General features: G+C 39.3%; 1 protein-coding gene across 3 annotated transcripts in view; it reads left to right on the plus strand.

Moving 5' to 3' along the window:
* The window catches only part of LOC140147865 (amidase-like), a 28,193-nt gene extending 19,679 nt beyond the window's left edge, over positions 1–8,514 (plus strand). For 2 of the 3 annotated variants that reach the window (XM_072169638.1, XM_072169641.1), the window contains 8 exons: positions 603–742; positions 1,268–1,468; positions 1,591–1,665; positions 3,934–4,099; positions 5,152–5,214; positions 5,440–5,540; positions 6,267–6,456; positions 6,737–8,514. In XM_072169638.1, coding sequence (XP_072025739.1) covers positions 603–742; positions 1,268–1,468; positions 1,591–1,665; positions 3,934–4,099; positions 5,152–5,214; positions 5,440–5,540; positions 6,267–6,456; positions 6,737–6,930 — 1,130 coding nt within the window. In that variant the 3' untranslated portion in view covers positions 6,931–8,514. The remainder of the gene's footprint in view (positions 1–602; positions 743–1,267; positions 1,469–1,590; positions 1,666–3,933; positions 4,100–5,151; positions 5,215–5,439; positions 5,541–6,266; positions 6,457–6,736) is intronic. The other variant, XM_072169639.1, reaches the window with a different exon arrangement.
* The last annotated feature ends 8,138 nt before the right edge of the window (positions 8,515–16,652 follow it).

Genomic DNA, 16,652 nt, shown 5'->3' on the forward strand with positions numbered 1-16,652 from the left:
CAGAACAGTAAAGAGTTGAAGTAGAACGTTTTGAATGACGCCTTGTGTTTCGACCAATTAACCTGAAAATTATTGGGGGTTTTCTATTCCTCTTTCTTTTTTTTCTTTTTTTGATTGTGTGATTGCTTCGCTTCAAAGTTCTATCCAAGGCCCGTTCATTGATTTGCTCATCCGGACGATCGTAAAAATCATCAAAATTCAGATTTTGGTACCTTTGTCATTGTCATAAAATATGTTAACATAGCCTGCTAGTGGTACAGCCGAAAGCCGTGAGACAAAAATAAGGAATTTACATGAATCTATAATTTATATACTGACAGTATATAAATTAAGCTACATGTGTTTGAATGGGGCTTCAACTTCGTCAATACTGCTGTTTTCTTCGTTTTTTACCAAATCTTTCCTTTCAAAAATACCAAATGACAATTTGAATGACTTATCCTTCACATTTAAGCAATTGATAAACAATTTCATTTTTTGTTACACTTTCGCTGGGGTCACTGAATGGGTCTTTAAGGATTAAAGTTTATATGTGTTTACCTTAACTGATTTAACTTCATTGAATAGAGTTACATGTTGATATGGTTTTTTTTTAATTTCAGGGGGTACTATTCTTGGTAAAGCAACATGTGAAAACATGTGTACCTCGGGATGCAGTTTCACTGCAGCATATGGCCCAGTTTTAAACTTTCACGATCAAACGCGGTCGGCGGGAGGATCCAGTAACGGAAGTGCAGTTCTGGTATGGCAAAGAAACAAACCATGAAAGGCGTCAAGCTAACAAACATTTTACAAACAATGTTCAAATATTGTAAAAGAGTCACAGCACGTAAGCCCGCTGTGTAACATCTGTGTGCATTGGAGCAAACTGCTTGCTCCCCCCCCCTCGGTGAATCAAAAATGACTGTCCCTCCCCCTGTCAAATTTTGGTCTCATATTCCAAATCGTAAATTGGTCTAGATAACTGTTGCTAATATATATACAATGTAATAGTCCCTCTTCCAGCTTGATGAATATTCCTTATCCCTATCCCATTCTAGCCTCCCCGAGTAATTATTGCTTCGCCCCTCAATCTTGAAATGAATTTTAGTTCTTTTTTCAGTAAATATCCATTCTCTATGGCTATGTAAAACAATAACAAAGTCATACATTCGATTTGTTGATAGTACATGATTTTAAAGACACATAAGTATGGACCGTCCTACGACGAGGTATGACCGCGGAATTTCAACCAAAGTCATATCTTGTCATTTTTCTTTCTGTTTAGGTCATGGCGGGTGACGTGGATATGGCGATTGGTGGTGATCAAGGTGGTTCGATCCGACTGCCATCCTGCTGGAATGGGTCTGTTGGTCTGAAGCCAACATGGGGTCTTGTGCCTTACACAGGAGCATTGTCTATTGAGCCATCAGTTGACCATTTAGGACCCATCGCAAGGACGGTACATGATTGTGCTCTCATGCTTGAGGTAAACCACTGAAGCTTTTATGTCTGGTGCCAGTGTATGATCCATTTAATTTCTTACAAGTAGTCCCATGATGAAGATTTAATAATTATTTAATATAAATTCTGCCTTGTATTCCTTTATAGGTGATTGCTGGATATGACAATGGATTGGACCACCGTCAGCCTCCTAATATTGTAGTCCCTGAATACACTAAAGAGGTATGTCTATAGCCAGGGAAATTTACATGATATAAACTCCGTTTCCGATGTTTGAGCAGCTCAGTCATCATCGAGCCCTCCAATTCTATCCGGAATCTGGGAATCATATTTGATCCTACAATGTATATGCGTGACCACATTAACACCCTCGTAAAGTCTATCAATTTCCATCTTCGTAATCTTTACCGCATCCGTAACTTCATTGACCAGGATACCTGTCACCACGCTGTTCGTTCTCTCATACTGTCCCGACTTGATTATGGCAATGCAATCATCTATGGTATCACTCAAGGTGAAAGAAATAGACTGCAGAAGCTGCATAATCGTGTTGTGCGTTTAATATTCTCTGTCCCTCGCTCAACTGGTACCTCCAACCTTCTCACTCAATTGCATTGGCTTCCAATCCAGGACCAAATTCTTTTTAAACTCTCAGGGCCGTGCCCCTAATTATCTTTGTGAACTTCTCTCAGCCTATGCTCCCGGAAGAGAAGGATTGAGATCTTCTTCCGATAAGACTCTGCTCAGGGCACGTAGAGCAGCTGGTTTAAATACCTTCTCTATCTCTGGCCCGATGGAATGGAATAAACTCCCTAAAGCCATTAGGGAGTCTCCATCAATTCCAGTTTTCAGAAAGAAACTAAAAACTCAACTTTACAGTTAGCTTCTTTCTTGTTCCTTCTGTGTTTCCTTTTTCTATTCTTTCTCTCTTTGTTCACTAAACAATGTTCAGCGCTTTGATAAATTTTAAAGGCGCTTTATAAACATCTTTATGTATGTATGATAATCATAGAAAATTTCATTCCGATTGAGGATATCTAGTTACTCGTGATGTAACCTTCAGAACCTTGGCGACCATTATTTTGACAAACCGTTCGCCTTTGACAACCTGGATGACAACATCCTAGTTGGTTTGTTCGATGCTGTAACAAGTGTCATCTCGTACGTGATCTCCATAGATGACGATCAGTAGCAAGAGCATATACTTCGTAATGGGATCTTGTTGCAATCCATTCTGGTCCCGGACTCACCGGCGCGGCATAATATGACAATTAGAAAGATAAGAGCCTTCATCAGCCTTAGTTGCCCTGGATATATACAATTCTGAATAGCCATGTTGTTTTGAGGTTGGTTGCAGCTGATTTTGCCGTTATCAGGCATCTGGTGATTTCCAATTTACATCCACCTTTAGCAGATATCATGGCACTAAGGAAGTTGATTTTAGAGACTTTTTCCACTTCTTTGCCATCCATAAGGAGGGGATCTTCACTTTTTCCATCTCCAATCACCATTAGCTTGGTTTTGGCAACATTGTGACACAGACCTATGGCTTCACTTTCCTTTCCAACTCTTCCCAATAATTCTTGCATATTTGGCATCTATGTGGCAAGAAGAGTGGTCAGCTGGTGGTGTCGTCTGCGTACTGTAAATTACTGAGCTCCAGCTATAATAGACCATCATCCCAGTTATCCAGTGAAGTCGGTATAAAGGTTGACGAGGGATAAGACAGAATACAGCCTTGCCTTATACCCTTACCAAGGTAGAACCAGTCACTGTCGCCTTTGTCTGTACGAACACAGGCCTGGGCCTCAAGGAAGAACAGATGATTAATTGTGTTTTCAACTGATTGAGTATCCCAGGTTAAAGAAGAAATAAAACAAACAAAACAAAAACACACAGGCTTGCTGTTCATCACAAAGATCTTTGATTAGATGGAAGAGGTGGTATGGAATTCCTTTATGGGCGGTATTCAGTTTTATTTATTTACTTCACTATTTCCTCAAGTTTGTCATCGATGTCTGGATCATTGTAGCTTTCTCAACCTCTTGATGGGCAGGGTCAGGTGTAGTATATCTAGCTCTTCCTCATCCAGTGGCCCCTCTTCTTTATCTGCCGGATCTTCTTCAGATGCATACAGACCTTCACAGAATCACAGTATTCTCTCCATCTGGCTTTCATATCCACATTCTTTGTGAGAACTTTCCCATAAGCATTCTTGATGACATTAAGCTGAGAGTGTTAGTGAGATTTTTCACACACAACAGAGCAAGTATGCAAAATGTTGAAGATGTGGTGTTCTATCGGCTAATAAATCAAATGGATTTTCCCAATGCGTTGTGGATATTTTGCAACGCGTTCACACAATGCATTATGAAATTAATGGCTCATGGTAGACTTTTACGAATACAATTTGCGAAGTCATTCTACCATTGCAAAAATTGTAACTTGTTTTGAAAGGATGAAGGTCTACTTGTCTATTTTTCCCACCAGATTGAAGTGGATAACTTGAATGGTATGAAAATTGGGATTCTCCAGGAAGGATTTGGTTTTGACGTATCCGAGGAGGCTGTGGATAGGATTGTAAGAGAAGCAGCACATAAATTGACGAGTGTTGGAGCTGAGTTAGTAGATGTTTCGATTCCAATGCACAAACATTGTGAGTTAACTACACCAAAGAGGAAACCATATATTATAATCAATGGATTCATGTGTGTATTATTTAGTTTCTTGATCAAATAGAGTAAAATATCAACAACAACAACAACAACAAGCCTACCAAACCTTTCAGAAGTCATAAACATGTGTGTGTATTATTTGGGGGAAAAACAAAACAACAAAACAAAAAAGAACAACCACAACAACTACAACAAACAACACAACTACAACAACCGGTTAAGCCAGTTTTTTTAGGTAATGTACATTCATGTCATGTGTGGACGTCCACGAAGAAATTGTTATTAAAAACGATTTAGACTATTTATATATTTATAACAATAGGCCAGGACAAACCCAATAGTGAAAACACTCAATTAAAGGGATGCCCATTACATCAACAACAAAACACACACAAGCAAAAGGTGCCATGGCAAAATAAGGACAAGGACAGGTTGAATGGAGAAATAAAATGAGACCAAACGAAATGGATAAAAAGAAGGAAACCTGACTACACGAGGTGGAGACAAACAGCAGATTTAAAGGCTGGTAGGAGTTGCATTTACCATGTTTACAACGTCCTGGCTGTTAGGGAGGTGCATTTAACAACGTCCTGGAAAAACAGACTTCGACTGCTTTCGAAATATTTTTAAGTGACTTTACACAAACAAGGGAAGAGGCTTATACGCATCATACACTGGAACATGGAAACACAAGATCAAATTAATGATGCTTAATCGTTATTCTTAATATATCAATGATCATACAGGGGAAAGAAGAATTACGCATGTCATGTTTCCAATTACAATTGGAAACATGACATGCGTAAGCAGCTGAACCCCAGACCTCTTGCTTGTCGGGCGAGCGCTCTACCACTGAGCTACACAGACTTTCCCTAATAATCATGACTCAAGCCTGGTACTTTTGAATATGAGCAGTCAGGGTAAACAGTACAAACAACACATTACATACCAGTGTACGAGATCAATTAATGATGCTTACCCGCCAGCCTAATATAATATGACTTGACACAATTGATTTCCTTGTTCTTTGTAGCTGAGGATATTGAAATGGGTTTGGTGTTTGAAGGCGGTTACCACTGTATGATCAGAGGATCAGGTAAGTATCTCGGTATGCTTCTTGAGGTTTACTCAAATGTGTTATTGGTGTCAAATACTGACGGTAGATAAAAAATATTTTTAATTGGGTAACAATACATAAAGTGCAACAGGATGTATTTTTTCTCAATATCCCGCTCAATATTCGAGTTCCATGTACACAACGTTTTATTTATCGGTCAACGTTTTAATACAATACATATAGCTAATTGCATTTTACTTTAAGTTCAGGGACTCGGTTACAGAGGATATTATCCAACCAACAGTATGAAGACAGTAGGCGCAGCTATGAAGCATGATACCAAACGACAGCCAAATAATTTCAAGGTAGGCCCTAATTCCGTGGAACCTTATGGAAAAGTACCATTACCCCCTCCCCACAATAATTTGGGCCAGACACCATTGCTCCCCCCCCCCCCCATATTTAACATCTTCCGGAGCTTCTGAACCTATATAGTTATTCCATATACTAGTAAGACTCTTACCCGTCTGGGACTCTTTTATCTGTTTTTCCATTTCATATGTGAAACACCTTAGACACTTGATACAATTCCATTGGTCCTGGTCGTGTTTAATAAATGGGACGATATAACAGGGTCGCAAATCGATGCGAGGCCGTTTTTACTCGCTACTCGAAACGATAGCCTTTTCACAGTGACAACAAAACTAACATGACTAATCAACAGTTGCGTTACGCTTGCGCTTTAGTATCATGAAATTAAGGGTCTTTCGGAGGTCTATTTCGGTCAAATTACTTCTTTTGGACCTGCGAAATCAAAAGGGGGGAATCTTTCTGGGGAGCATACCCGTATTATCATTTGTGTTAAGTACACCACCCCCCGGGGCTGAGTATGTCGTCAATTCTATTCAGCGAGATGTACTTTTCTAAAATGATTTTTTAAAGCATCCCAGTAGAGAGGACCCTGGCTTAGGAAAGACGCAATGATTGTAGACAGCTTATGAATTATTACGTGCACATCAGCACATAAGTTGGTTCGCTGCACTCTTTCTTATTGGTCTAAATCTTTTCACACGGTTCTTTCCCTTTTTTAGTATCTCATGCTTACTGGTGCATACCTAAATGAGACATTCCATGGACAATATTACGGACGTTGTCAGAATTTAGGACGCCTGTTACGCCAAGCTTATGATGATGTTTTGAAAGATTATGATGTACTTATTATGCCAACCATACCTTTCGTAGCACAAAAATTGCCGAAAGAAGGCGAGATGACATTCCAAGGTAAGTTCTGAAGTTTTACACACCAACACACCCACACAAGCGATACAGGTTATGTCTTACAGGTTAACATGTTTAAAGAACATTTTGAGTAGCAGACATGGAGGTCCTAGTATTTCATTTGACATTTTGATTTGGTATTATGATATGATCTGGTTGGTTTTGTTTTCATCTAAGTTTGCCTTCTCATCGCATTGTATTAGTGTATTTGTTATTATCCAGATTCAACTATTATAATAGTTTAAAAGTATAGTAGTTATTATGTTTTCATTCTCGTTTATAGAGCGGACACATTACTGTACCGGTAATTTACAAAATACCATGGCGGCTGATGTGACTGGACATCCAGCACTTTCCATCAACGCAGGCTGGGTTGGTAAGCTACCCGTTGGAATGATGATCGTAGGAAAACACTGGGATGAAACGACGGTCTTGAAAGTAGCACGCGCTCATGAAAAAATTATGGGAAGCCAGTAGTGATAATTGACGAACAAAAGCATATCAAGCTAAACAAAATTTGTCCCCCCCCCGTCTTTTCCAGAGAAAATATTTCGACGTTTCAGTGGAAGAACGTCAAAACTAACATTTTTGGTGAAATTGAATTAGGCTATTAATGGATTGTAAAATTGGTGTAATTGGGCATATTGTGAGCCTCAAACTTTATACACTAACTGTCGTACATGATGTATCAAAATGATTGGTATCCATCAATTTTGATGTTTATTGAACAGCCTGCATTTTCCAAATCTAACTTTGGATACTCGCGAAATGTCCAGAATATGACTTGTTATACAATTCATCTGTAAATTATGTGGTTCATGTGTTGATTTTTACGTGTCAGACTCATATCCGTTATCAATGGAAACTAATGGAGCTATATGGGGGTAAGTAGACTAAATCCTCCAGTCCGTCAACATCTACGCACGGTCATCGGGTTGTGTCACGAATTCAGGCCCTAAATAAGGCAACGTAAAGGATTGTGGGTAATAAAAGACGCCGCAATTCTGGGCCTGGAAGGATTCAGGCTAGGGGGTAAGTGGGTAACGATCATTTTGATACAGCTTATACCTGCAATGAGAAATTCCTGGTAAGAACGTCGAATATACCACATACAACGTTCTTGTATAGCATCGGAAATAAAGTTGTTAGTGCAATAACATCGTATGTAGCAGATACGCTCTACTTGCTTTTTGCATTATTAAACGATAATAAATCACATTTTGAATTGTGGAAATGATGAGGAATATGATGAGGAAATAATTTTTGTCTTTATATTCATACTCCTTGACCTTTATCTAGCATTTAATCTACATTTATAAAGACTATGATTGCAAATACGACATTCTTGCACTAGCTATAACGGCTTTTGTTTTGAACTTTAATTGTTGTTTAATAAAATAGAGCACCATTATTTCACCAATTGCACGTTGGCCAACTTTTCACCCAAAACAAGAAAGGCAATTTGCATACAACCTAATTCTTGTTCTTTTTTCAGCTGTCGCCTATAGAAATACAGGCATATATATTGCACCAAAAAGTATCCGAACACTTAAAGTAAAAGCCATATCTTAAAGACACTAAATCTAAATTGAAAAATAATTGTTCTGCGTACTTTGATACCTTATTCGGCACAATACGATTTTATTCCACTAAGCTATAGGCCCACTCATTTGAATGACATTATTGGTCGAGTTTCAAAAGTGACAAATTTAGATATTTCCTTCTTCAAGGCGATTTTGGGTACCTTTTGTTCCGGGTTCAATAAAGCCTAACGGATGAACGCTCACTCCGCTGTGATCCCGGGCTGTGATCAATATCTGCGTGCTTCGAGGGAAAGTCAATGCAAATTTTGTCACCTTTGAAAATCTGTCTTTTTTTATTCAAATTGCTATAAGTTTATATTGAAGCTCTGTGGATTCTTTTACCAATCTAAATGTGACGGTAACGATATACATGATAGTATGAGGTGATGAAAGTGCGATTTACAAGAAACTTTAAACTAACATGACGTACTGTAACATGGATGGGGGTCGTGTCATGTCTTCTTTTCAAAGTCACACTCCGCGCCGCTGTAGAAATCTGTTTTGTTATTACAAAAATAAATAAATGTTAGCTTTATCCAATTGTATGTTTGTACGTGATTTTTATTTTCTCGAGAAGTAAAATTGATAAATAACGTTTACGTGGAAAACGAAATATTTGGAATGATTCTGCAGAAAAAGTGAAGTAATATTTGGGTACTTATTTACAGTTCTGCCACAGACCAGAGGCAGGGAGGTGTTGGAGTTCTGATGTCAAGGCACGTCCATAGGTGTCTTCAGAGCATGAAGACCATCAATCAAAAAATACTAACAGCTTCATTTAACGGGAACCCCCAGCTTACGGTTACAATCATTTATGACCAACTGAATCGGCAACCTCAGGAGAAAAGGACGGGTTCTATAATCCACTATAAGACAATCTTGAAAAGGTGAAGAGGCACAACATCCAATTCGTCATTGGTGACTCCAATGCTAGAAGTGGCCATGATAGCCATATATCTCATCCAGCTGTGATTGGTCCTCATTGTTTTTATGACACAACAAACGACAATGGAGAGAGACTAGTGAATTTATGCCAGGAATTCAAGCTCCGTCCTTCATAATCCAGCATGTTCAAAACACTAAGTGGACCACATCCTTGTCAACAGTAATTGGGTAAATTCCCTGCACAACTGCAGAGCTTATAACCGTGTAGAGCTGGAGAAAGACCACCGAATACTCAGCATACGACTGCACACCAGTCTTCGAACCGCTCAAAGGTAAACCTTACAGTAAGAGGCCTAAGTACAACTGGAAGAAGCTGCAACATGTTCCTACTAAGAACCATTTCCAGATTGAATTCTCAAACAGATTCCAAGTCCTCCAATGTGACAACAACTCGACACCAATTTCCGAGAGGTATGAGATGTTCGAGAAACCTGTAGAGGTAGTTGGAAAATGTAGTCCCTGTGGAATGCCAAGCTAGGTGACAGACAAGACCCTCCTGAGATCAGAAACAGATGCGGCCAAGAAGACATACCTACTTCTTAGAACCCGTCACGCCAAATAAGTGGAAGAGATGAGAAGGCTCAACACCCAGCTAAATGAGTCTTACAGAGCCGACGAATTTGCCTCTATACACAACCAGGTGGAAGACTTGCAAGTAGCAAATGAAAATGGCAAGACCAGATGGAAAACAATCCATGACATCTCTGGGAAGATAGGGTCTATTTCGAGTCTCGGTTAGTCTGAGTTCTTATGTGTATAGCTTCCAGAACTCTGCGGGAATATTAATCAAGAAAGCCTTTGATTCAATCAATATGAAGATGTTTTCTGTTTTTCGGCACTATGGTATCCCAGAGAGCATCGTAAAGGCAATGCGTGTATTGTATACCAATTCACAAAGCGCCGTAATGGTAGATGGCAATATCTCGGATCTCTTCCTAGTGACTACTGGAGTATTGCAGGGGGATGTTTTAACTCCATTCATATTCATTGTTCTCATCGACTATTTGATGAAGATGGCTACCGAGCGATCTGACAGTGGTGTTAAAACACATCCACATCGTTCCAGGCGATATCCTGCAAAGGTTTGGAACGACTTAGATTTTGCTGACGATATTGCCTTGCTTGAATCCTCCATTCCACGGGCACAGGCACAGCTGACCAGAACAGCGGCTGCAGCAGAAAGCCTGGGTCTCATCATCAGTATTCCTAAATCGAGTACATGACCATCAACTGCAATCCACAGCCACCATTCCAAGTATATGTAGAACCCATCAAGCATGTCACCGATTTTAAATATCTTCGTTCCATGATGGGCTCTAGCGCCAGTGAACTCTCCCAACGGATGGCGCTTGCATGGTATGCATTTTGGAAATTGGAGCATCTGTGGAGAAGTCCAAAAAGCTCCATTGCAACAAAAGGCAAGCTTATTTACACCACTTGTGTTACAGTATTGCTCTATGGCTGTGAATCCTGGGTGATATCTACTGACATGTCCGTAATGAAAGACAATCACCAACACTGAGCCTCTTATCAACTCTGTCAATTCACAACAACTACGATTCCTGGTACATATCCTGAGGATACAGGAAGATGAACTATGCCGAAGATATGCTCTTTACACCCAATTGCATGGTAAAAGAAGACCTGGACGGCAAAGAACATCCATCCTACACACATATACTTGTCCGGGAGTATTTGTCTTATGGGCAAAAACTTTTGGGGGACTTAACAACTTTTTACTGCCAGATGCCATTACCACTTTGGCTTCAGTACATGGAGAAACTTTGTAGTCATCTGCTTCGCATCTGAATGAAATGATGTAGATGCGAGGTACGTTTGAAATCATAGTTGGATTTTGTCTGATCAAATTCTGCATTATATGTTCTTGCTTATTATGTTTGGGATGACTAGCTGGTTGGTAGGATAGGAGATCAGTGTATTTGTGCACAGTGTGTCTGGTGTACAGATCAGTGGAAATATTGTTGCCAAAAAGCATGACATTTGACCTCACGAATAGGAATAATTGTGGTTGGAAGGAAGCCCCCAGCTGTGGATAGGAGATCCCTTTCGAGCATGCCCTGGAACATATTGGCATAGGATGGTCTAAATTATGCACTCATTCCTGAATTGCTTGATATTACTTTGTAAGTAACTAACAAACATTGTTGGTATTTGCAGTGAGATCAAGCATCCTGATTTCGTTAATCACGTTAATCAAGAGCATCAACGCACACTGCCATACCAATATGATACCATCACCATCCTTGGGTGATAACTGTCGTATGTTGTCAAGTTTATGGAGGAAATTTCTGTATATAGGATGGAAACCTTGTGCCAGAAGTTGCAGGTATTTATCTGGTTGATGAATTTTGGGAAGTGTGTAGAACTAGAAAAGCCTTGGTTTGAGATCATCGGAAAGTAAGCACTCACAATATGGGTCTGTGTTGATTTTCGCACAAAATCTTCGATCATGTTTACTAGTAATTTCAACAGTGGGGTCTTCGCTGAGCTGCTGGTAAACATTTATGTATATGATCTTTGGCCTTGGTAATGTGTTCACTTTTTAGAAGGCCATCCTTGATCATCTGCATATGATCAAAAGCAGGATTTTATATGTCTGGCCAACCTTGATCATTTACAGATTTGCAGGCTGGCCAGAAGCAATCCTTTTTTGATCATATATGCAGAAGATCAAGGATAGCCAGACACACCAAGTTCTGTTTTTCATCATATGCAGATGAATGATGAAGGCTGGCTAGACACACCAAATCCCGTTTTTGATCATATGCATATGATCAGTCCGGTCCGACTGCCTGATCAGGAAGTACTGCCGAATCAGGCAGTATGTTGCCGAGTCAGGCAGTATGGTTTCCCACAATGCAATGCTCTATTCCAAATAGAGCATCTTTTAATACACTGTTATTTCTTGGTTTAGAGTAAAGAAGTAGGTAAAATATATAAAATTATCAATGAATGTACAATTAGTAGTAATTTATCATCAATTTTAGTTAAAATAAAGTTAATTTGCATATTTAAATCAAATTTTTAAAAAACCGTTAGAAATTGTCAACTTACATGTAGCTCATGTGTGTCAAAGTAAAATTTCCCCCGATCTTTTATAAAATCACCATGAACAATTTAGTCCTTAGTCTGCCGAATTCGGAAGGGTTACCAAAGCCTGTGTTGCCTAACTCGGCAACATGCTGCCTGATTCGGCAGTACTTCCTGATCAGGCAGTCGGACCGGACTGATGATCAAGGCTGGCCAGGGACACCAAATCCTGTTTTTGATCATATGCAGATGATCAAGGCTGGCCAGACACACCCAATCCTGTGTTTGGTGATATGCAGATGATCAAGGCTGGCCAGACACACCAAATCCTGTGTTTGGTGATATGCAGATGATCAAGGCTGGTCAGACACATCTATTTCTGTTTTTGATCATATGCAGATGATCAAGGCTGGCCAGACACACCAAATCCGTTTTTGATCATATGCAGATGATCAAGGATGGCCAGACACACCAATTCCTGTGTTTGGTGATATGCAGATGATCAAGGCTGGCCAGACACACCAATTCCTGTGTTTGGTGATATGCAGATGATCAAGGCTGGCCAGACACACCAATTCCTCTTTTTTGTGATATGGCTGGCCAGACACACCAAATCCTGTTTTTGATCATAAACAGATGATCAAGGCTGGCCAGACATACCAAATCCTGTGTTTGGTGATATGCAGATGATCAAGGCTGGCCAGACACACCAAATCCTGTTTTTGATCATTTGCAGATGATCAAGGCTGGCCAGACACACCAAATCCTGTTTTTGAACATATGCAGATGATCAAGGCTGGCTAGACACACCAAAACCTGGTTTTGGTGATATGCAGATAATCAAGGCTGGCCAGACACACCAAATCCTGTGTTTGTTGATATGCAGATGATCAAGGCTGGCCAGACACACCAATTCCTGTGTTTGGTGATATGCAGATAATCAAGGCTGGCCAGACACACCAATTCCTGTGTTTGGTGATATGCAGATGATCAAGGCTGGCCAGACACACCAAAACCTGGTTTTGATCATATGCAGATGATGAAGGCTGGCCAGACGCACCAAAACCTGTTTTTGATCATTTGCAGATGATCAAGGCTGGCCAGACACACCAAATCCTGTTTTTGATCATTTGCAGATGATCAAGGCTGGCCAGACACACCAAATCCTGTTTTTGATCATTTGCAGATGATCAAGGCTGGCCAGACGCACCAAAACCTGTTTTTGATCATTTGCAGATGATCAAGGCTGACCAGACACACCAAATCCTGTTTTTGATCATTTGCAGATAATCAAGGCTGGCCAGACACACCAATTCCTGTGTTTGGTGATATGCAGATGATGAAGGCTGGCCAGACGCACCAAAACCTGTTTTTGATCATTTGCAGATGATCAAGGCTGGCCAGACACACCAAATCCTATTTTTGATCACATGCAGATGATCAAGGCTGGCCAGACACACCAAATCCTGGTTTTGATCATATGCAGATGATCAAGGCTGGCCAGACATACCAAATCCTGTGTTTGGTGATATGCAGATGATCAAGGCTGGCCAGACACACCAAATCCTGTGATTAGTGATAAGCAGATGATCAAGGCTGGCCAGACACACCAAATCCTGTTTTTGATCATTTGCAGATGATCAAGGCTGGCCAGACACACCAAATCCTGTTTTTGATCATATGCAGATGATCAAGGCTGGCTAGACACACCAAAACCTGGTTTTGATCATAAGCAGATGATCAAGGCTGGCCAGACACACCAAATCCTGGTTTTGATCATATGCAGATGATCAAGGCTGGCTAGACACACCAAATCCTGTTTTTGATCATATGCAGATGATCAAGGCTGGCCAGACACACCAATTCCTGTTTTTGATCATATGCAGATGATCAAGGCTGGCTAGACACACCAAATCCTGGTTTTGATCATATGCAGATGATCAAGGCTGGCCAGACACACCAATTCCTGTTTTTGATCATATGCAGATGATCAAGGCTGGCCAGACACACCAAAACCTGTTTTTGATCATTTGCAGATGATCAAGGCTGGCCAGACACACCAATTCCTGTGTTTGGTGATATGCAGATGATCGAGGCTGGCCAGACACACCAATTCCTGTTTTTGATCATATGCAGATGATCAAGGCTGGCCAGACACACCAAATCCTGGTTTTGATCATATGCAGATGATCAAGGCTGGCCAGACACACCAAATCCTGGTTTTGATCATATGCAGATGATCAAGGCTGGCCAGACACACCAATTCCTGTTTTGATCATTTGCAGATGATCAAGGCTGGCCAGACACACCAATTCCTGTGTTTGGTGATATGCAGATGATCAAGGCTGGCCAGACACACCAATTCCTGTTTTTGATCATATGCAGATGATCAAGGCTGGCCAGACACACCAATTCCTGTGTTTGGTGATATGCAGATGATCAAGGCTGGCCAGACACACCAAAATTTGTTTTTGAACATATGCAGATGATCAAGGCTGGCCAGACACAGCAAATCCTGTTTTTGATCATATGAAGATGATGAAGGCTGGCCAGACGCACGAAATCCTGTTTTCGATCATTTGTAGATGATCAAGGCTGGCCAGACACACCCATCCTGTTTTTGATCATTTGCAGATGATCAAGATGTGTTGAGTCTTGCATAAATTGGTTGAAAGTTGCTGCTGTTTTTGTACCAGTTGTTCTTGTACCAGTTTCGGCGTTTTGGACCATAATGAGTATGTCAAAAGTGCTATGAGAGACACCAAGGACTGCACAACAATTAACACTCCATGTGTTGACATGAAAATTGTTTGAAATACCCAATATTTCTAAAATTCAATATGTATGTGAAGGAGAAAACCACACTCTGTCATAGCTGTGGTGTAATTTTTATTCAGGGTATTCCAGAAAAATAGTAGTTGAGTGCAGATCAGTTGGACACACCCTGTACATATAATGAGCATACCTTTGAAACACTCTATTAAAGACTGTCCCAATATTTAAGAAAATTAATAAAGAGTACTGCGTTATCATTAATTACACCCATAATGTATCAGAGGCTGTAAAAACGTAAATAATGGGCGAGGTGCAGCCAAACCCATTATTTAAAATGTGTTGACTTCCAATGACACATTATTTGGATGTAAAGGATAAAGGGCCCTGGACCTGGACCCTTTATTTTAATTTTATTATCACAAAAATATGCAATTAAAAAAAAAAAGGATAAAGGGCCTTGGACCTGGATCCTTTATTTCTATTCTATTACCACAAAATAGTGCAATTAAAAAAAACCTCTTTTTTGCCCCAATATTTTAAGTTGTTTACCTCAATATGGAGCATGTATGTGTATCCAAACCACAAGTTACATTGAGTATTGCGGCAATATTGTACATGTAACCAAGCGTAATGCTTTGCGTGGAATTTGTTATGGCGGTTATATTGCGTCGCACTTTGTTGTGCGTTGTTGTGCAAGAAGAACTTCGTTGCCCAGGCTACTTTATTGTAATTTAAGGGCTTTCACATGACGCACTTCAACAAATCACAGTACGTGATTTCGAATGATGGGTCCTGGAGGTAATAGAATATTCCATTTTGGGCTTTTCCAGATAACTTATAGATATAGCCTGAGAAATAAAAAACACTTTTAAAACTATTTCTTGTTTTCTGTATATAATTCGTTGACATCATAAATCAAGTAGTACAATATGTGTATGTTAAATGCAGTTGTACAATAATGTGTATCATATGTTATACACAGATATGTAGCAAAGTAGTACAATAATATGTATATGTTATACACAAATATACAGTTAAGTAATACAACGTTTTTGGAATTAAATCAATTTAACTATTTACACAATTCTATAAAATAATCACCATAAATGATAATTGCACTCATTCAATAATTGGATGTTCACCTTAAAAAAAGATTTAAAAATCAGCTTAAAATGTATTAAAAGTGATTAACAACATACTCCACAGTTCTTTAAAGTATGCGCATTTTCTTTATAGATGAGATGATAAAATCCTACACATCCTGAGAAATAAGCCATTCTGTTAAGTAATGCACATGTTCTTTTATAGATAGGATGATGAATTCTAACATATCCTATCTGCGAAATTAGCATAATTCTTTAACTTATGCACGTAATTATTCTTCATAGATGGGATGATGAGCTCTTACCCAGTCTATCTGAAAATTTAGCATAATTCTTTAACATCTGCGCATATTCTTTATAGATGAGATGAAATTTTGCACATCCTATCTGAAAAATTAGCACAATTCTTTAACTTGAACAAATTTAATCTTTACCCAGAGCAGCCAGCACACATAAACGTTGAAAAAAAATCTGCTCTGGGTAAAGATTAAAATTTGTTGATCCTATCAACCCAGAGAACTATATAATGTTCAATTCTTTAACTTATGCACATATTCTTCATAAATGAGATAATGAATTCATACACATCCTATCCGAGAAATTAGCATAATTCTTTAAAGCCTTAATATACAATTTTGGTCAAATTTCAATTTGGTTATTCTTTGCCAAATATTATAAAATATTATTAGTAATAATTGTCAGGAAAGTTTTCAAGTCATTTTAAGCCAAACTAAAGAAGTAA

Source organism: Amphiura filiformis, chromosome 3 (assembly GCF_039555335.1).
Source record: "Amphiura filiformis chromosome 3, Afil_fr2py, whole genome shotgun sequence".
In the NCBI taxonomy this organism is placed as follows: domain Eukaryota; kingdom Metazoa; phylum Echinodermata; class Ophiuroidea; order Amphilepidida; family Amphiuridae; genus Amphiura; species Amphiura filiformis.